This window comes from Podarcis muralis, chromosome 8, assembly GCF_964188315.1.
Source record: "Podarcis muralis chromosome 8, rPodMur119.hap1.1, whole genome shotgun sequence".
Lineage (NCBI taxonomy): Eukaryota > Metazoa > Chordata > Lepidosauria > Squamata > Lacertidae > Podarcis > Podarcis muralis.
This window is the reverse complement of record NC_135662.1, coordinates 59,684,077-59,706,405: the sequence shown is the minus strand read 5'-3', so window position 1 is coordinate 59,706,405 and position 22,329 is coordinate 59,684,077. Positions and strand designations below refer to the sequence as shown.

The window sequence follows — 22,329 nt, the reverse complement described above, 5'->3', positions numbered from 1 at the left end:
AGTCTTTAAATGTACTGTACTGATAATTCTCACTAGGGCTAACATTCTAGAAAACGTGTTTAGGTTTGTAGCTAGAGATGGAGGAGCAATTCAATTCAGCTTGCATTTCATCATCATCATTTTTAATTTGTATACTGCCTTTCTATCTTGCAATACTCAAGGCGGTTTACAAGCTGAAGAAACAAAAGATGTACATCTTATAACAATTTAATACAATACAAAAATGTGATAATAAAACATAACTTTAAAATAGGCAACCTACATCAAAAAAGTAACATTCAACAATCATTAGAATAGTATCAAATAATATCACCATATAAAAGTTAAACAGAAATCCACTCAACAGTTACAATAAATAATATCTAAACTGTAATCAATAAAACAATGGCAAGCCACAGTATATAAAATAATACAATAGACATTGAGAAGCAGAGACTAGAGGATAGAGCAAGGCAGGTGGAAGGAGGCCTTGCCTGACAAAGTCTCTCTCAAGGCAAATCAACTTCCTCCACTCTTTCCAAAACAATGTTTAAACCAAAACTTAGCGAATAAGTAACAATGTTCTGTGTAATGGTTTTTCAGAGATCTGAAAGGTAGCTTGTAAGAGGGGTTTTGGCTGTACTGTGTACACTCAGTACACAAAAGCAGGTTTTACCTCCCTTTTCAAAAGCAGGTTTTACCAGAAGCCTGTGTGTGTGTGTGTGTGTGTGTGTGTGAGAGAGAGAGAGAGAGAGAGAGAGAGAGAGAGAGAGAGAGAGAGAGGCGGGGGGGGGGGGGGGAGAGAGAAATGAATTAATGTATACCTTGGGAAACCTTGCTTTGTCTTCAACCACTTTCAGCTGTTCAGAAAACATTTTCTTTCATTTCGAACTTCATATGGATACGTCAGCCCTTGACAAATTTTGGAGAGGCATCGAGATAGTAAGAGCTGTAAGTCATAGTGAGCTTTGAGTTTCTTTTGACCTGGTTTGTAAATTGAGAACCTGGAGTGTTTATCGCTGAATTTTCTACAAGCAATAAAAACCTATAAAGTTTTGATTTCCCAGAGACTGCAGAAGTGGCTTGCATGCTACAGGCAGCTTACAGAATGTGAAGAAGTCGCCTTTTTCCTTATTAGTGAAGGTGAAACCAAGAAACGGCTAGGCACCAGTATTTCCTGGACTCTGGATTAAGTGTGTGGTCTAGGATGGACCTTGTACCTTTTGGAGATGAATAACCTGATTTTTGCGGGGAAAGGTCTCCTTAACAAAGAATGTGCTATTGTCTTGGGCAGACATCTCCTTCCTGACATGTTGATGCAGGAACAAGCAAGAGCTATGCTCCATGTTCCGACTATTGTTTGTTCAAAGAGCTTTCAGGTTAGCCTTGAGGACTTGGCTGATAAGTTGTTTCCTTAGAAACCACTCTTTTGTCCTGAAGATAGCAACAAGACTGAGGGGTGAGGGGGAGAGAGAAACTAGTCCGCGGAAACATAACTATCTGCAAGGCAGTGGCGTAGCGTGGGGGGTGCAGGGGGGGCCGGCCGCACCGGGCGCAACATCTGGGGTTAGGGCAAATCCACAGGTTAGGGGGCACAAATCCACGGGTTAGGGGGCGCAAATTACTTGCCTTGCCCCGGGTGCTGACAACCCACGCTACGCCACTGCTGCAAGGAACTTGCTATGTTTCTACCTGTGCTTACATTGTAGCTTTTCAAATGAAAAATCCTGGTCCACACCAATAACTATACACTGTACGCTCATGTATAATCATAGTGCAATATATGCTTGCATTACTTTGTTACAGATTACAAGTCTGCATGGATGCATAATGTTTCCCTGTGTAGGGAAACCATGTGCAGCTCAAAGCCGTAATGACACAAACACACTGTCATACTGCTTCAGTGATTTTAAATAAGGCTTATCCCAAATTCTTTCCCCCACCCCCTCACTTTGTTACAGGTAGTCAATTGCCACATTTGGGTAGCTTGAGCTTAGATTTTGTTTTTAAAAATATAACCTCTCATCTGTAATATGACTTTATAGCTTGGAAATGTGCATTAGTAACAAGTATAAGGAGCACACCCATTATATGCTGGCACAAGAGCATACTAGTGTTTATGGCCTCATGGAAAGGTGTATTTTCAAGACTTTAAAAAAATATGATGGAATTTTGCACTAGTGTGCTTCAAGAAGTTAATTTAATTGTTACTTACCTAGATAGCTATCTTTGATTAACTTGTGTGTGTTCACAAGCAAAGGAAAATTATTCTTGGCCTTTCACGCCATCTATGTAGGAGTGGGGCTATTAGGCTATAAGAAGGAAGAAAAGCTCCTTGAGGTCTTTCCATGTACAGTCTACCAATGAAGGACCTAGTGATGAAAAATCATTTGAAAAATAGAGGGTGTGGCCTCTGAACTGTCAGTTGATACTCAGTCAAGCAGGGGAGGGCATCCTTTTTTAGCCTTTAAAGTGTGATAGTTCAGTGAAGTGCAGTCCCCCTCCTCACATGTACCTGAGAGGTCTTTTGCTGAGTTCCCTTGCAGTTTAAAATAATCTCTGCTTAGCATCACATCTTCACTTCGCCTTGTTTACAAATGAGTTGGGAATCCTTTTTACAAACAATGGTTAGTTGCTAAACATGTAAATTTCACAACCCAGGGTTTGAAGTTCGCTTGCTTAGCAACTAACCATAGCTTGTTGTAAGCCAGAATTCCTGGTTTGCACACTATGCTAAGCCCAGAGGCTTTGAAACAAAAAGTAAATTTGACAGAAGGCTCTTCCCGACTGCAAGTGGGAGTGAAGTAGCCATTGCACATGCTTGCTGACATCCATATAGTGCTAAAACATGCTTTAGAATTGCCTACAAATCAGACCAGTGACTCCTGGTCACCTCACAACTCCCTGTGCATACGCTATGTATTTATAACCACCATTTTACAGAATTATATTTAGCATAATGAATACTGATGTGAATCTGGGGGTTAGTAAGCAGTGTGCTGGAGAGAGAGATGCTGATGTCTGTTCTTGGAAGCAATGCTATGTGTATGAGAGGGACAGAATCTATTTGGCAAGAATGCTGTGGACCCCTCCATTGTACACTTAAAGTTCTATACATGTGTAAATAAACCATATAGCATAAAGACACCACAGTCTCTGTGGTGTCTTATTGTCCCAGAGGAAACACAGACGCTCGTTTAAAATGCGTCTGGTACTCCTGGAATCTCACACCGCTGGAGTGTTTTTGGCTAAGCTGGAAGATGAAGTTTGCAGGTGGGATCAAAATTCTTGTTTCAAGTTCTGGTTATCAGAAGATCCCTTCTGTCAAATATGCAAATATCAGCTTGATTGACTTTGATTTAAAATAATGTGCTTTGGATTACAATAATGTGCTTTTGTAACATATAACTCTAGACACCCTAGGATATTTGTTTATAGTATGTATTGATTTTCTATTCTTGGCCTATGGTTTACTCAAACTCCCTCTGCCTTTCCTGGTTAAAATCTAAAATTGGTCATATTTTTCGTTTAGTCATTTGCTTTCCAAATAATAAGGGTTGCAATTAGTCAGCTGGAAACCTTTTAAAGTATTGAAGTAGAGAAGGTGAAATGGAACGTGTTGAATAAGGAGGGCTGGGCGTCCTTGGGAAAAGCCATGTGCTGTACTGTGATCAGCTTCCTTTGCTTGTGGATGTGGGGAGAGATTATCCACAAGTGGTCTTCAATAATGGTGTGACCTTGCAGTGAGAGGAGCGCAAGTGCTTCGTTGAGCCATTACCTAGCAACGTGAGATCAGAACAAACTTCTTGACTGGCAAACTATAGAGTTATACACACGTGAATTCCCAAGGCTTGCTGTAATGAAATTTTGAGCAGAAGTGGCAACAATATGTGTCTTAACTCTTTCCTTGACAGCCATTCTTCACACTCTTAAGTAGCTGCCCAATTGCTTTCCCTTCTCATAGCATTCCAGATGCATAATAATTCGTGTAAACGTGAACTTGGAACCCCACCAAAGAAAACACAGCTTGGAGAGTGGGGTGGATTTCTGGACAGAAAACAGCTAGGAAGGAAAAAGGGCTAAGCACTTTTCAGGGGCTCATCTACAGGGGAGCAGGCATCTTGCTCCAGATCCACTGTTCCCCCATTTGAATTGGATCTTAGAACACGCATCCGCATTTGTGTTTGTATTTTAGTTTACAAAACTGCTGCTTCCTGCCCCTAGTTGTGGGCATTTCCGTGTGGTGGGTCAATTCACGTTGTGTGATTTTGACTCCACCTTCTAATTTGCTATTTCCACTCCCTCTGTTTGAGCACAAACTGAGCTTGTATGAAGGAAGAAGTCAATGAAACAATCCCACTCCCACCGGAGTAAAACAGGGGCTCGCCGAGCCACCTGCCTGGCCAATACGGCCCTTGGCGTGTGGAGAGGAATACCGGGCCAGGCCATGCTGCAGCTGCCTGCTTGGGGGACCTAGTTCATTCACCCTCAAAAATTGTGTGCATGGGGACACGGCCCTCCTGGAACCCCCCACGCTACGCCCCTGATTCAGAGTCCTCATGAGTGTGGACCGGACAAGCGCTTGAAAGGGAACACTTCTTCCCTGGTCTGCAGCTGGCCTATTGTAAGACCACACAGTCTGCAATGTTGCCAGTGCATTGCCAGTGTGGTCTCTCCCCTCCTGCCACTCCCTTAGCTTTAATGGTTCTTGTGGGCCAATGGTTCCCGCTGTGAACTCCCATTGGTCGCTGGTTAACAGGACTGAGAAGGATTGTACATCACAATTGGCCTTTGGCGGTCAGGTTTTCCCCCTTCCTCATATCACGGGGAACATGATTTGATTTCATTTGTTCATTTGTGGCCAGGGAGAGCATAGGGCAGGATCAATAGATAGTGAGGCAATCCCCATAAGGGGTCTTGGGGTGGCACCTGAATGTTTAGGTTCTAGCTTGGGGGCCTGGGGCAGGCTGTTACATGCTCATGTTGAGCAGCCTGCACGGCACTGGTATCAAGAGTCTGGCAGCTGCTTCCTGGGAGTAGGTCTGGCGGGCAGGCTGGGCCTGGTATCAGCCAGCAAGACTTTCTGTCCAACAGATCCTTGCTCTATGCGATGCCAAACTCTGATATATCTGTAACCAATAAAGTTGCAGTCAGTTTTGACCCACACGCTGGTCTCATGTACAGTGGTGCCTTGCAAGACGAAATTAATCCGTTCCGCGAGTCTCTTCGTCTTGCGGTTTTTTCGTCTTGCGAAGCACGGCTATTAACGGCTTAGCGGCTTTAAGAAAAAGGAAACAAACTCACAAGAACTCGCAAGACGAAACGTCTTGCGAAGCAAGCCCATAGGGAAATTCATCTTGCGGAACGACTCAAAAAACGGAAAACCCTTTCGTCTAGCGAGTTTTTCGTCTTGCGAGGCATTCGTCTTGCGGGGCACCACTGTACGTTTGTTGCGCCTGGTTGCTGACTCTGAGCCTGTATGCTTCTGGGACACAATGAAGGTTTTTGTAGTCAGTTGTTTAATCTTTGCTTTGCAATCGCAATTGCAGTTCTTGGAGTACTGAAGCTCAAAGAGAGCCAATTAAAGAAGTGAAGGTATACTGTTAGTTAAGATACAGTTTGTAACTTACGTTTTCTCCCCTTTCTTCTTCTTTTAGTGCCTGAAACAGTATATGCAGCTGGCTATTCGTGAGGGGTGTGGTTCTCCCATCACTTGTCCAGACATGATGTGCCTCAACCATGGGACTGTGCAAGAAACTGAGGTATCTCCATTTGTCACTTCTTTTTCTTTCTAATATTCTTTGTTCATTTACATAATGAATACATTAGAATGTTTCCTCCCCTTAATTACTCTAATGACTACTTGGCAGGAGGCCCACTTGACAGGAGAAACTAGAAACAAGCAGATGGTTTTCTTCTTGTTTTTCCTTTCCTGGGGAAATGTTTACTTGGCATCCAGGCGGTCTCAAAATTGTCTGCTTAAAAGCCAGAACATCCCCAATCTGAATGTCACCAGCCCTCCTTTAGAAAATGAATGTTGGAATATGTATGGCATTCCAGGTTGTAAAACACAAATCGTAGAGAGTTTTACACATGTCGCTTGCTGCTTAAATTGTGAACTGGGGGCAAGTGTGAATAGAAATTAGAAGGTAATCGTTTTCAGGAGAAGTGATGGTACTTATGTATACATATAATGGTTGTGTGTGTGTGTGTTGGTTGGGACACAAGCTACTTATTTTATACTGACAAGATTTCTGAAGAAAGGCTGGACAAACAGCAGGTGAAATTAGAGGTGAAAACATGAGCATTGGCGTACCTTGACTACCGAACTTATTATAGCCTAAGCTTTTGTAGACTAGACTCCATGATCCCTGTTCACGTAATGTCTTCAAGCATTTTGCAGTCTGCTCCTTTACCTGCCCTGCCCTTCCTCTCTGTCCACCCTTTTCTCCATCTGTGCGTCCCACCACGACATCCCAGCACTTCCTCCTCAATGCTAGAAGGAACATTTGCCACAACAGCAACTTGTAAGGTGAACTACAACTAACATGCACAGCTGCAACACTGCCAGAGTCTGTTTAACAAGTGTTTGTGGTGAAACTATCATGTGACCACTTTATCACCGGTACAACCATGAACTCTTTCCAGTGGTGGTCACCTCACATTTTTCACCACATCTATGAAAGCACTTAATTCACCAGAATGTATGCCACACAAGAGAGGGACCTGCGATTTCCCACAAGATTCATATGATTTTTAAGGCTACATTTGAAAATGGTGCGAGTCAGGTATTCAACTCGGATTTCATAATTGGCAAATACGTGTGGGTAAGGCCACTTGGTCTTTTGCTCGGATAACATGAGCCTGGATTATTCACAACCTTTCACTTTAATGTTTTGTCTTGAGTGTGTGACTTCAAAGTTTGCACGGAAAACACAAAGCAACACTGGAATATGATAGTAGTGTTCATAAAGCTTCTGAAATCTAAAGATCCATTTCAATTAGCTAAGCAAGAGGGCACATGAGGGTATGCATTAATGGGCCATTAATGTTTTCCTCTGTACTCTGAGGGGCAAAGAATTGAATGAATAAACAACGAAGAATGTATTTAATGGTCCATGAATGATGGAATGCACTAAATTCTGTTCAGGGTGATTATTAATTATATATTTATGATTTTCACTGAGCCATGTAAGGAATAATATCTCCTGAACAGAATAGGAGCAAGGACAAGAAGTGATCTTAATTGCATTAAAGTTTTAACAACCTGATGCCTCTCTTGATTAACATATAGGGCAGCTTCACAGCCCTTCCTACTGCTGCCTATTGCTTTGCCAACAGAGTTCTGATCACATTTCCATGCTAATCTTTCCTTGACTACATTAAAAAAAACAAACCAGAACCATGACCTTAATAGTCTGGGTCAGGCTTCCACCTCCTACCGGGAGCTAACCAATGATTTTTGGCATATATTGTTCCAGACTGAGTCCTGATATTAACTTAAAAGTGAGGTATGTATGTCCTTTTAGGCTGTTTCTATTGTTGGGCTATTTGCTGGGCTATGGTGAATACAAACTCATAAGTGTACTGAAAATCATTGGAATTTCTGGGCTCATCACTTGTTTTCCCATCATGAATCTGTTACCAGTGGTAAGCACCCACTATCTGTGCCAGAATAGATTGGCAATAAAGAATGGGAGTCCCAAACAAGTCTCACTTAAAAGGGCCAAAGGTTCTATTACATACAAGGACATAGCTATGTTACTAATAGCCTACCTACAGATAGCAGGTATAACCAGCAACCTTGGTGTGTGGCTATTGACAGTTCCTGATTGGCAACTGACCAATGTGCTCAACTCCTTAAGGCCTCTTAATGGTGAGTTTTGGTGAGCACACCCTTACTTATCCCCTTAAACCAAGGGTGAGAAACTTGTAGCTTACTTTGATGCTGATGTTGTAACCAGTTCCAATCTAAGAAGATCATGACATTGTATGACGGAGGCTTGATGTGAGGCTGAGAATCTGACAAAAAAACTCTTTGCTGTTGTTTGCCAAGATGATTTCCTGACATTTGCTCTGTCTGAAGATATACCGTTATGAGGCATATTGATTCCTTGCCTGGGAGGAATCTGTAATTGAAATGAAGCTAACCTTATTCATGGCAAACAAGGTTGTCTAGGCAACTTCAGGAGGAGAATGACGGGATGTAGAAAATGTTCTGTACACTGTGCATGTATGGAGGAGATACTTGAAGAATCAAATTAATTTATCTGCTGTTTGTAAAAAGGATCTCATATTCATGTGTGTGCGCGCACGCATAGGATCACCCTGTGCACTGAGGATTTGCTTAGTTTGGTGTGTATATATATATAAACATAACTGCAAGTCAGTAATGGAAGCAAGTTCCCATCCTGTAAAAAAAGAAAAAGAAAATGTGGGCGCAAACAAGCCACTGTCTCTTAACAGAGTAAAAATGTAATTAAATCTGTTTATTTCACCCCATCTTTCTATCCTGACTTAACACTTGAGTCCTAAAAGTCAGTCCAAGAAGGTGGCCTCATTCAGCATGTTTCAAAAAGATGTTCAGCCTTGGCCACAATTTGCCATTGGAGTGAGTTGCATAGTGATTCGTAGATGGCATCAAAGAGCCACAAATGGAATCTTTTAAAATAAATTGTTTTATAGGAGGAGGTAGTCTATAAGTGTTTGTGTTTCAGAGTGCTGCATTTCACAAATTAAATTTGAAACTATAAAGTTGTGGTACATGCTTTCTTGTCAACACAACAGTCTCTCGCATGGTAGTCCTCCTAAATTCCATTAAATGTTCGGGATTTGTTTGTTTTGTTTTTTTGAACATTGGCCAAATATGTTTACTTTTGAATATATAATCTTTTCATTTCTCTCCGCATACATTGCTGTTTTTAATAAAAACCCATAAAGACTTGTTCTAAGTGGCAAGGGAGTTCTTTAATGGAACAAATGAATATTTTATGATGGATATAATGCACAGGCTTTTGTTAGAATAGGGGCGGTAATAATGTGACATGCTATGGAAGCCAAAAGTAGTGGGGATATTGGAGGGAATATAAATTAAATCTGTGTTCTTGATTTATAGAAATGTGTTCCCTGAAACCATCTTCCATTATGTGGTATGCAACATTACTGGCACTTAAATATCTACAGCATGGACTAGGTGAAATATCCATAGACCATATATATACATGACAACCTAAAAAGACTTGAGAAATTATTGTTTTAAACTTGCTGCAATAAAAAATGCATGGTACTATTTTTGTCCCAGAACATTTACTAGCTAACATTTACTAGCTTTTGTAAGACAGTTCTGTTTGTCATACAATGTACACTATTAGAGTACACTCAGAAAGCAGGTATCGATAAGCTAACTTATCTGTGTTAGTAGCTGAATAGGTTAATGGAGCAGGAAGACTCTTTCTGAGCTGCATTAAGAGTAACATGTGAGAGGGCTTTCTTTGTGGCTGTGTCCCAGGTGTGGAACTGCAAGCTTCTGTATATGTTGATAATGTTCCTCTTTGCTTGTGTTCTTCTGCAGCAGAGCTGCTGTGCTGGCTTCCCTTCACATGGGTCACTTTTGCGTATCAAGAGGGAGAGGGGGAAGGTGTCTGAGAACTCTGTTGTTGTTTAGTTGTTTAGTCATGTCCGACTCTTCGTGACCACATGAACCAGAGCACGCCAGGCACTCCTGTCTTCCACTGCCTCCTGCAGTTTGGTCAAACTCATGCTGGCAGCTGGCCAAAGTATTGGAGCCTCAGCTTCAGCATCTGTCCTTCCAGTGAGCACTCAGGGCTGATTTCCTTAAGAATAGATAGGTTTGATCTTCTTGCAGTCCATGGGACTCTCAAGAGTCCCCTCCAGCACCATAATTCAAAAGCATCAATTCTTCGGCGATCAGCCATCTTTATGGTCCAGCTCTCACTTCCATACATCACTACTGGGAAAACCATAGCTTTCACTATACAGACCTTTGTTGGCAAGGTGATGTCTTTGCTTTTTAAGATGCTGTCTAGGTTTGTCATTGCTTTTCTGTCTGAGAACTCAGCGCAGTGCAAATGCACCAGCAGAGCCAATTCAGGGCTACTGCCAGTGCATTTGTACTGCACCAAATTTTGCAATGCGGTTCTGCAGCCAAGCAATGCATGCCAAAATGCATGTACTGGGGCAAAGTGTGCATAAAAATCCATAGATTAGCAAAATAACATAAAATGCATTATATTACAGAAAGTTGCTTTGCAAAACTGTATATATTAGGCGAAATGGCATACAAATGTTTATGTTAGAAGTGATCAGCACTAAAATGCTGGTGAATTTTCATTATTTTATTTTTTAAAAATGCAAACGGATGTGGAAAAAGACTAGAAAAAAAGGGAAAACTGAAATTGGCAGATTCATCCATCCCTACTGCTGACTACACAAGGGATTTCTTGGGACTCCTTTTGCATTTTTGAGTTATTAAGTTTATTTTAATAGTTTGGCTTTTCATATGCTATATTTTTCAGCTGCAATGATATGCACTAGTAATTGAGCTAGTAGAAAGCCACCCACACCTTTCATTGCTTCTCCTCCCCCAGTTCGTTTATGACAGTTATCATGTTGTATCTGACAAATTAATGAAAGATAGAATGACCTGAGAAAGAGTGACTGTTCCACCACCATCCTGACTGATGGCTGGTAAACTGAGTCAAGGGTTTGAAGACAACATGACTGGATTCGACAATCTAGTAGTTTTTGGTGACTGCTCTTGGTTTATTTCCATCTCCAAGACCTGGCGGCGGCATCATTGACATAGGGAACTGGGTGGTTGTGTTTCTGGCGCACAGGGTTATGAGCAACAAACAGGATTGGATCAGAGTTGTTTATCCTGCTATTTCCTTACCGCAATCTGTAACCCTCCATTGCAGTGATTTATGATGTGCCAAAATTCTCTGCTTAATTCAGTGTATCTAGCAGTTATGAGCTAATCAATTTCCTAAAAAGAAACATTTGGGTTCATCTTAGGACAAGAGGAGAAAAAATAGGTCTCTTTTGTGCATGCTGTTCCTCTATGGCTGTTCAGCCATAAACCTAGTACCTTAGATACGGGAGAGATCCTATTTATTTATTGAATTTATATCCTTCGCTTCCTCTTGAAGGAGCCTGGGGTGGCAAACACATCTTTTTTTTAAAAAAAGAAAGGTGTTCTAAAAACAGTTGCAGTTAAACACATTATAAAAACACGCTCTCAATTCAATGATCTCAGGGTTGCCAGGAACAATGTCCATTTATCAGACGCCTGGGTGAACAGGTATGTTTTCATTAATGATGGAGAAAGGCACATTTCACCAGGGAGGGCATTCCACAAATGGTGAACCACCACTAAACAGGCCCTGGCATGAGACAACACCAACCAGCTAGTCCTTGAAGGTGGCACCACCAACATGGTCTCACATGCCATTTCAGGGTCTGAGATGGTTTACAGTATATTGGGGAAGGTGCTCTTTTAGGTCAATATGTAGGACATGGTTATTCATAAAGAATGCCTGGCATATGTTTCCTTCCTTTTTTTTTAACATCCTCTTTAAATATTTGAAAAGTGCAAATTTCCCTGTAGCCTAATCTGTTCTTGTAATTTTTCTTTATTAAAAAAATCATTGTTGTAAACCTTTCCTGAACTTCTTATTGGCATCTTTTTGTGAATTGTCTTCTGAAACATCATTCAGCATTTGAAATATGAGCTAGACCGGCTATCTGGAATTAAATACAATGGTACAAGTACTTTCCAAATAATTTTAAAATATCAACACAAACTTATTAAGTAATATAAACTTCAACTTTTTCTGCTACAGCATCATATCATTGGTTTATGTTCTGTTTATTATCCCATGATCTAGTGAGTCATACTGTCTTCATATTATTTATTTTCATTTTGTTTTGTTTCCTGTTCTCCCTGTAGTCTATTTTTATTGGTATTGGTCCAATATTATCAAAGTTGCTTGTGAATTCAAAGTTTGTGCAATTGAATGAGGAACACTGCAAACCTGAGATTGTCCTGGATTACTGAGTGGTGTGAATCTATATAGTAGTGGCAAGAGACTGTAAACTTGGCAGTAAAATTCAAAGAAAGTGCTTTTTATTTTGAGAAACTTAATTCTAATTTACTCTGTGTCAAATCTGGGTATTTGAATAAAGGTTTTATCACAATGGGTTGAAAAGTGCTTTCAGTGATGATATGACAACAATTAAAAAATCAAACAATTCACTGGAAGGTGGGTTTTGTGTGTGTGATTTTTGGACATTTCATTGTATTGCCACTGATGCCAAACTTAGTGTGGATGCCCAATCAGCATAGCCCAAAGCAGCTCCAACAAGTTAACACCACTAATTATTCATTTCAAACTATGCTGGCAGTTGTATGATGAATTGTACCCGAAATTTCTAAGCTTACTCATATTTGTTTTAGCAGAATAGAATACTGTTTGCAGTTGAGTTCTTGTAAATACTAACCAGCTTTGGTTTTGGCAGTTTACTTTTTAACATTTGTGTCCCTCTTAAATTGCCAAATGATCTTGAATTCAAAATTGAAGCCTTGTTGTGATTGCTTTCTCTCTTTCCCCCTCTCTGAACTTACGGACCACGGGAGAAATAATGGAAGCAAATGTCATCAGACATTCTCGTTTGACTCATTTTTCGGATTAGTTAACCCCCCATCTTCCATCTTAACATCTTGTCTTCTTCTTTCTTTCAGATCTCCAGGTTGGTACCTGCTGATCAATTTCAGTTATACCAGCGATTGAAATTTGAAAGAGGTGTGGCTCTTACATTGATTTAGGGGGGGTTAATACCAGATATACATGTATACCGGTAATTAAACTCACAAAACAGTTTGAATAATAGGTTGAAGGACTTATTAGACTAAAAAAATGCCTTTTTTAAAAAAGGAAGTGCAGGAATATGAACACAGCCAATGCTTCTGCATTGAAAAAGAAAGCAATAAAATACCTGGTGAATGTTATCAATTATGATGCCCTCATACTTTTATCACAGATACGGCTCACAGCCCATTGGCTGCATCTAAGCCCCCCTCAAGTTTTTTTGTGTGACTGTCCAAGAAATCCTCTCCTCCAATTTGCCTTTGTTAAGAAAAGTGGATCCTCCACTATGATGGTGCCCCCTCATGTTTTTTTCTATATAAAAACACATACACCCATTTGGTGTGTTGTTGTTTTTTAAAAAAAACCTTGCTGCTCCTATAGGCCTGCTGCTATGATACTAAAATATTTTTTGTGTCTCCCTATGCTCTCAACTCCCCCCCCTTTAAAAAAAACAACTTTAAGAATATTTTCACTTCTTAAAATTGGCTGTGATGCTGAAAGGTTTCATATGCCCCCACCAAAGCCTTCAGAATTTGACATTTTGTGGTTTATAAAGAGGCTTGTCAGATACTATTGACCACAGTACAGTGAATTGGTTTCTGAAGCCAGTGACAATGGAGGCTGAATATGAATCAACAAATGGCAAACGAAGTACATAATTTAAAATGTTGTGTTTTTGGATTTCTAATAAACATTTTTTAGAAGTGCATTTGGATCCCCTGAGAACCTGGTGTCCTTCTGCTGACTGTCAGTCCGTGTGCCAAATTGAACCAAGTGAATCTGGACTCCCCGTGCCTGTAAAATGTCAGGCTTGCTATTTGACGTTCTGTTCATCATGCAAAGAGCCTTGGCATGTGGAGAAGCTATGCCTGGAAAACCATCTTATTGTGACACCAAATGAGCAAGGGTAAGAGAAGGATTTCCTGAGGTGCTGCAAATCTTCCATATCGTAATTGCAATAATTTCAGCTTTCCTTTAGTTGAAATTGGTAGATGTAGAATTAATTCATTGCCAGTTGTCAGGGGTAGGAAAGCATTTTCACTAGATTGCCAGAACATACCTGCACCATGCTTTGAAAGCACTCTTGCGCCACTTTAAACAGTCATGGTTTCTGCCAAAGAACCCTGGGAACTGTAGTTTACCCTTCACAGAGCTACTGTTCCTAGCACCCTTAACAAACTACAGTTCCCAAGATTCTTTGGGGGAATCCATGATTCTGAAAGTGATAAGAGTACTTTAAATGTTTTCTGTGGCTGTGACCCAGGTGCAGTGTCTTAGTTACAGTGCTAGCTGCCCCCAAAGTGTACTGATGTCTGATGCCATGGTGATATTGCACATGTATGTGTAGCTACATGGATTAAGGATGCTCCATGTGCTACTTGCCCAGACGCCACAACCTGAACGACAGTGAAATAATCATGGAACTATTACTATCCTTTTTTTTTTATTATTATTAAATATTTTCTTGATTTACAAAAGTGTGTGCAATGTCTCTCTCTCGTTTCCCCCCCTCCCCCATGTAACATTTTTACAAATCGGTTTCATTTGTTGAGACATTAGGAAGAAAAGGGGGAAAGAGGTGGAGGGGGGGAAAGATGGGTGTTGTTGGGGTTGGGTGACGATGTTTCTATTTTACTATATGTAGGGTTTGGTGTCAGTGTTGCTTGTGCAGGTTCTCTGCTGTTCACTTATGTTCCTTTGGTGGTGAGAGAGGTTGGGGTTGGCCTAGGGTGATCTTTGTTTTCATGTGTGAGTGGGGTGGGTGGGTGTTTTGGATCAGGTTAGCCATATTGATTTGTATGCTGTTGGTGGATTTTTGTCATTGTCTTGTTGGGCTGTGTGTGTGTGATAAAGGGGAGCCATATTTGTCCCCATGTCAGTTTCAGTTTATTGGTTAATTTTTCTAGTAAGGCTGTTTCCCATACTACAGTATTTGGTACCATTGGTCCATGCTTACTTCTGACAGGTCTCTTCAGATTACTGTCCTTTGTTGAACTACCATCTTTCACAGGATTTTCCCCCTCTACTTTTCTAGAGTACTTATCAAAACCACCACAGAAGCTCCAATTAAGCAGTGCCCAGTTTGCCGAATCCACATTGAGAGGAATGAAGGCTGTGCTCAAATGATGTGTAAGAACTGCAAGCACACGTTCTGCTGGTACTGTCTGCAAAATCTGGATGTAAGTGACCTGTGCCAAGGGCTTTGGGGTGGGCTTGTCCAGGTTTTTGCCCTCTAATTCCTTTAAAATGGCTTGTAACTAGGGGAGGGAACCACCTTATTGGCAACTAAGAATTTTAGAAGAGCACTGCTATATCAGATCAAAGATTCACCCAGTCCTGATTCTCAGGTTGCCCACTTAGATGTCTATGCGAATTCTACAGATGGGGCTCAAAGGCCATACCCTTCCCCTTCTCTTGCTCCCCCAGCAAATTGGTTTTATCCTATCCTCCATCTTTACTTGAGTAAATCTCTCTCTAACTGAGGTTAGATTCACTTGTTATGCTACTGTGGATATTGCAGCTACTACCATAAATTCTACCTGTTTAAGTTATTGGGTGATGAGCTGTCATTGCCCATTATCTTACTGAGCCGCAGGCTGTCCTCTGTCACATAGTAGCTGTCGCTTAAACAGAACGTGTGCACTCAACAGGGAGTGTCTCTTAATGGCATCAAAGGGGTATTGTGCTAATATGTTTGCCTTGCCTATAGTAGCAATAAATAGACACTGCATGATATGTTTTGGAAGAAACTGTCAATTGAAAAAGCTGCTGATTTAGTGAGGAGTCCCCATTCATCACTTAATCTGTCCCTGATTGTTCCTGTTTGGCTACTGCCCCCGCCCCTCTATAAAAGTTGGGTTCAAAGGTTGCAATTCTCTTCCCAAGCACCTCATCCTGAAAATACCTGATTTTGCAATCATTCACCAATAACTAACACACTCTCTCTCTCTCTCTCTCTCTCTCTCTCTGGAGAGTAATGTTACTGGCCTTCGCATAATTTTCATTTTTCATGATCACAAATCTGGTTTCCCTCTCCCTCTTTTTTTGGAATGTCTCAAAGTTATAGATGCAACTCTCTTTACTGCAACATTTGATCACATTAAATGGGTTTGGAAATGCTGATGACTCCTTTGTGTTCAGTTTCACTAGCTGACTTTCCACATTTGTGGGTGTGTTTTTCCATGTCCGCTCACATGTCTCCCTTTCTGTAAAGCATACATTTTGTAGAAGAGCAAGAGGTGTCAAATTTTCTGTGGCAATCGCGCTTGAGAAATTCCCATTTGCAGCAGGGTACTGCTGGAAGAAAAGTCTTGGCAGGCCAGAAATACCCACCAGACTTTGCGCTGCTGCGTTGCCACCTGGGCACCTATTTCAAGGCAGGCCCAACTACTAAACACACTCTTTTCTTTCCGCTTTCAGAACGATATCTTCCTAAGGCATTATGACAAAGGCCCTTGCCGAAACAAACTGGGTCATTCCCGTGCCTCAGTTATGTGGAACAGAACGCAGGTAATGCGGGTGACCCAAACTTGAGTCTGTATCAGGATTTGATGTTTTCCATCTGCTCCCACACAGCTTTCCCGTTCCTTATCACATTTCTCCTCCTGCTTTTTCCAGGTTGTTGGGATCCTTGTGGGCCTGGGTATCATAGCCCTGGTAACGTCTCCCTTGCTGCTCCTAGCCTCACCATGCATCATCTGTTGTGTCTGCAAATCGTGCCGTGGCAAGAAAAAGAAACATGACCCGCCAACAACCTAAAGCTTTTCACCCTATTGGCTGTGAAGACCTGCATCTTGTATGTGATGGAGAAGACATGAAGGCTGACCTCTGGTGCCAATGCTTTCCCAAGCAATTCTCCTTCTCTTTGCCAACTTCTGCAAAAAGTGCCTACAGTTTCATGGGACACAGTGTTGTTTGCAAGTTGCCGTTCCGCAGTGGGATAGGTGTCTGTTGTGGTGTTTTCAGTTCAGCTCTGGCTATTTTCTTTTTTTAAGGAAAAGAGGCAGGGGTTCTAAACATAGTTTCAAAGGTTCTTCAAAATGACCCACCTCTGTTTGGTTCTACAGTATTTTCCAGAGTCTGGATATGTGCCCATTTTTGAGCAACTTTAATTTTGCAGCTCATGGAGCAGTCCTGCAGCTAAGTGAGGGAACACAGGTGAACAAAGCAACCCCGTTGTAAGAGATCTTTGGATATTATTGAGTTTTCACTTCCCAGGGGCAGATTTCAGTGTTACTAAAAAGATATCCTGTAAAAAATTTATATACCTGAAAAGGGGAAGGTAGTGGAAATGAAGTACAACTGAAATGGGATATTGTTAATATACATTTGCTAAACGCCCAATCAAAACTGGACCAACAACGAGTTGTATCAGCCTTGGTACAGCATCAGAAAGAATGATCTGAAGCAGCTGTTGCAGGTACATAGCACTGGCACAATATGCCAAGTAAATTGCTCTACCTGAGCCGCTAATTAGGACTGGGTGTGAATTATTGTCAGGCGTTTTGCAAAACATATGTTGCACTGGTGCAAGAAGTGGCAAGTGTAGGGGAGATTTGTGGTATGCAACAGGATCCAGTTGACCTGGTATAATAACAACACCCCCCTACACACTCTGCCCCAAGCGTTGTATTGCAGTGGCACTAGAGTGCTGTGCATCCTTTGGCTTCACTTCTGGCAACTTGTGGTGCACTTGCCAAAAAGGTTGGCCATCATTGATGCAAACTATAATTTCAGGTGAAAATTAGAGGGTTACATGTACACTTAAACACACGCACAAACATACACAGCACCAGCAATTTGTTCAGGTGTATTACACTACACTGGGCAAATATTGCCCTATTACATTATTTCACTGAGTTAGTGAGGAGTTGTAAAAACAGTATAGAGACCTTGAGCAAGTCCTATATAAAAACTTAGCTAATGGCTGCAAACTTTAAGATGAACAGGCCTACTTCCCCCATTAATGAATTCTAGTCTTCTATAAGACAAGCCCATAGCTAGATTGTGACCGAAGGAGCTGCACAATCTGGAAAACAATGGATGAGGTCGAAATAGTGGGATAACCACTTTATCTAGTGCTGGATTACAAGGCAGCGTAAGAGGAATTGTGGTGAAAAATGGTGTTGCATAACAAACATATAGCAACACTTTCTTGAAATATTATGCTTATATACACCACAGTCTTTAGCTTTGGGCTGACTATCTGGTTGTGGCCTCATGTTGTTTTGTATTGAGTACTTTAGAGGTAGAGTACAAATGTAAATAAATATGATTCTTCAAGGCAAGGTGTGTATGTTTCATGGTATATACTGTGTGTGCACATTACATTCACACACAAAACAAATATGCATTTGAGCGTGTACTATAGTATAGCCTTTCCCAGCTTGGGTTGTTGGACTCCAACTCCCAGTCAGCAAATCCAGTGGTCAGGGATAATGAGATTTGTAGTGCAGCAACATCTGGAGACTGAAAGTTGGGAACGGCTGCTATAGTACATAGTATTTCAGCTAAGCAAATTCACTCCACAACAATCTGAAGTTGTTGGACCATCTAGTTTTGAAAGGTGATTGCCATCTTGGCAAGGGATTCCTTAGAATTCTGCTAAAGGATCCCTCTATCTTATGCAGTCCTCTTTAATCAGCAATATCTGGTTCAAAGTACAATGGACAGACATGTAGTCAAGTTTATTTTTCTCTTGCCATTTTTAAAAGAAACAAGCTTTCAGGAGGCTTTAACTAAGTAAGTTGAACTTGGGTCCCATTAAAAAAAGTTAATGACTTCTGTTTTGTAGAGCCTAAGTTCAGCTAACTTCATATGGCTACAACTGTATGACCTTAAGCAGAGAAATAGAAAGGAGGAGGGGCAGATAGATACTGAAGCAGAAAAGGTAAACAGATTTAATTTAAGGAAGCATAGTTCTCATGAAAAACTATTGGAAATCAAGCCTGGAAATTTCGTCTTTTCATATATAAAAAACAGCAAAAACCTCATACCTAAGAGTTTCTAGAGAACTTGGAGAAACAGCCAGGACACCTGAATTAGGCGCTACAAAATGGACAGCAATGATGGGTGTTTCCTTTTCATATCTGAAAATTGTAGTCCAAAGTGAAAATTGTAGTCGAAAGAGGATAGTAATATAGCCTCATTAGAGTCAATAATAGGGGCTGGGGTGTCCTAAACTGCCAGCTGAGCCTGCTTAGCTTTGCAATGCAACTGTGCCCTAATACTGTACAACCTTGTATGCTGGCTGGGACTGGTGGGAGTTGTCCGAACCCCCTGAAGGGCACCAGGTTAGTGAAGGCTTCTTTAATACCAGCCAGGGCTGTCACCCAATTAAAAACCAAAAAACCCCTTGGTTGTATTATTTTCAGTTGACCCAAATCTGCATACATTAGTACTGAAGAAAAAAGAAGTCTTATTTGGGGGTCTGGGTGGAGGAGACGGAACAATGCCAAGCATTATTTAGTTACAGATAGGTAGCCGTGTTGGTCTGCCATAGTCAAAACAAAAAAAATTCCTTCCAGTAGCACCTTAAAGACCAACTAAGTTAGTTCTTGGTATGGGGCTTTCGTATCTGAAGAAGTGTGCATGCACACGAAAGCTCATACCAAGAACTAACTTAGTTGGTCTTTAAGGTGCTACTGGAAACATTATTTAGTTCTTCTGCAACTAGGATTTTAAACTGTTGCTCATATTCACATAAAGTAAGATTGTGGACGATGTGGATTTTCATCCCTTTTTGGAAGAGAATGTGTGTGTGTTAGGGAGAAAATGAATGCCGACTTGCCTTCTGTTTCCCTTTCTGGCTGGTTCAATTCTTAACATACTTTTTACTCCCTGCTGCTCCCTTTGAATGCTGGGTGTGAGCTCCTCAGGGCGCATGGCAGGATAAATATGTTTATTAAAAAATCTACCACCCTAATTGCTCAGGGGCACCTTCTTAATCAAACTGATTAGTCAGCTAAACATGGTAGCTTGACCTAACCACCGTCCTTACTTTCACTAGCAAATGGAAGGGAATTATGTATGTCTATGAAGCGCCTTTTTATCTTAGTCTCCCTTTTATGATGGGAAGCCATGTGTGATGATAACGTTGAATTCCGTCCATGTCCTTGCCAATAAGAATTTCATAATGTATGTTAATTGTATGAAAGCCATCCCTCCCCCTTTCTGCCAAGGTTGTGTTATTTAAGGTTTGCTGTTTTGTTGTACAAACATTCGCTGTATCAGACTAGAAACCAAATCCTTAATGGACAGTCAATGAGTAGAAACACAGGAACTTAACCACAGTTTCTCTGTTATCAGATTATCATCACAGTTCTGAAAATCAGATGTACATGCCCTGTCATGCTTTACCACTGTCTGCTATGAGATCAGAAAGAACCAAATTGCACCACTTGGATGTGGTAGTAATAGGCTTGTGCGTTTGTGATCTTCCTCGTTAGCTCCACTGACTTGCCAGACAGCCAAATTTACTACTCTTGATTGGCTACAGGAGAAGGATTTGGAATTGTACAGTGGTACCTTGGTTCTCGAACTTAATCCGTTCTGGAAGTCTGTTTCAAAACCAAAGTGGTCCAAAACCAAGGTGCGCTTTCCCATAGAAAGTAATGCAAAATGGATTAATCCATTCCAGACTCTTAAAAACAACCCCTAAAACAGCAATTTAACATGAATTTTACTATCTAACGAGACCATTGATCCATAAAATGAAAGCAATAATCAATGTACTATACTATAAAATAAATAAGACAGTATTGTAGATTACAAAAAATAAAATTATTTTTTCCCTTACCTGCACTGATGAAGGTCATTGTTTGGATGGGGGGCTTTTATCTATTCCCACAGTCACACAATCAGTAGCTGAACTGCATTCCACACAGTCACAAAAACAAATTAACCGAAAAAGCCGCAAAAATAAATAGCAAAAACAAAAGCACCAAACTTAATCCGTTCTGGAAGTCCGCTTGACTTTCGAAATGTTCGAAAACCAAGGTGCAGCTTCTAATTGGTGCGGGTGCCTCGGAAACAATAGGCGACAACCACATCGGACGTTCAGCTTCTGAAAAACATTTGAAAACCAGAACACTTCTGGGTTTTCTATGTTTGAGAACCAAAGCGTTTGAGTACCAAGACGTTTGAGAACCAAGGTACCACTGTAATTGCTTTCGTTATTTTCCATGGCACTTTTAATTTACAGTAAGACCATGAAGCATCACTTGGAAGAGGATAGGAAATAATCCATAGATCATTGTATCACTGGAAATGTATTAGAGAAGAACTGTTTTTATTTTGGAGAACTGGAGGAAAACCTAGGCCTCTGAGCCCTATTTACATGTGCCTATGCATTTGATAAGAATTGCACGAGGGGTGGAATGAGACTGGGCTCAGTGGCCTCACCCCCTTTCTTACAACTCTGTTGGCTTGGCTCTACTACTCTCCATGAATTGGGGCTGAAGGTCTGTGGTCTGCTGCACATGTGTCATTTATGATTAAGAAGGTGCAAATGGGAATTTAGTACATCTTACATAAGACTTCAAAATGATGTTGATGTAGGGCTTCAGCTACCCCCTACTCAGGTAGTCAAGGTATTGGATTGTCTACTGGTACTTTTTAGTTCTTGGTTTTAATTCATTTTCCATGAATACATTTTCTTCACCACTTTCCTAATACGGTGAAGGGTCAAGGCTGTGATCTTTGTAAGATTTAGTAGAAACTCTTTTCTGTATGTGTTCCAAAGAAAGCAGATGTGTATGAAGAAATTTTAAGTGCTCTTGTAAGTTTTATTTAATGAACCAACATTTGGAAATGTACTTTGCTCTGTGTGTATATATTCATGCAATATATATTTTCAGCCTCTGAGATTTCCTTCTCTTCCCCTGGCTTTCCCTCCTAACATTATAATATGCAACATGTGCAAAATTAAAAATTCAGCAAAAGCCGTTTGTCTCTGTTTGTCTTCAGCAAGCTGCTTTTAAAACAGATTGCAGACGTTTAGTGAAGCTTTGTTACCAACAGAGGACAATTCAAAGCCATATGTCACATTTTTAAGGATCATTGGGGGGCAGGGGGGGTGGCGGAAACGGCAGCGGAAAATCTGCATTCAGTTTGGATTCTTAGTGGACTTAAATAAAATGATGCTGTTATCATTTTTTTGTACAATGCTTCATAACATCATTTATAAACTCTCGTGGAGCCATTCATGACTCTCCACAGCAACAGCAGACTAATAATAATTGTTGTTTAGTCGTGTCCAACTCTTCGTGACCCCATAGACCAGAGAACGCCAGGCACTTCTGTCTTCCACTGCCTCCCGCAGCTTGGTCAAACTCATGCTGGTAGCTTCGAGAACACTATCCAACCATCTCGTCCTCTGTCATCCCCTTCTCCTTGTGCCCTCAATCTTTCCCAACATCAGGGTCTTTTCCAGGGAGTCTTCTCTTCTCATGAGGTGGCCAAA

The 22,329-nt window shown here is 41.0% G+C and overlaps 1 protein-coding gene across 4 annotated transcripts in view; it reads left to right on the top strand.

Annotated features, from left to right (window-relative positions):
- Positions 1–21,810, top strand: part of RNF144B (ring finger protein 144B) — a 74,531-nt gene extending 52,721 nt beyond the window's left edge. For all 4 annotated transcript variants that reach the window (XM_077933240.1, XM_028737602.2, XM_028737601.2 and 1 more), the window contains 6 exons: positions 5,637–5,741; positions 12,740–12,800; positions 13,569–13,773; positions 14,902–15,046; positions 16,287–16,376; positions 16,485–21,810. In XM_077933240.1, the coding sequence (XP_077789366.1) occupies positions 5,637–5,741; positions 12,740–12,800; positions 13,569–13,773; positions 14,902–15,046; positions 16,287–16,376; positions 16,485–16,625 (747 nt within the window). In that variant the 3' untranslated portion in view covers positions 16,626–21,810. The remainder of the gene's footprint in view (positions 1–5,636; positions 5,742–12,739; positions 12,801–13,568; positions 13,774–14,901; positions 15,047–16,286; positions 16,377–16,484) is intronic.
- The last annotated feature ends 519 nt before the right edge of the window (positions 21,811–22,329 follow it).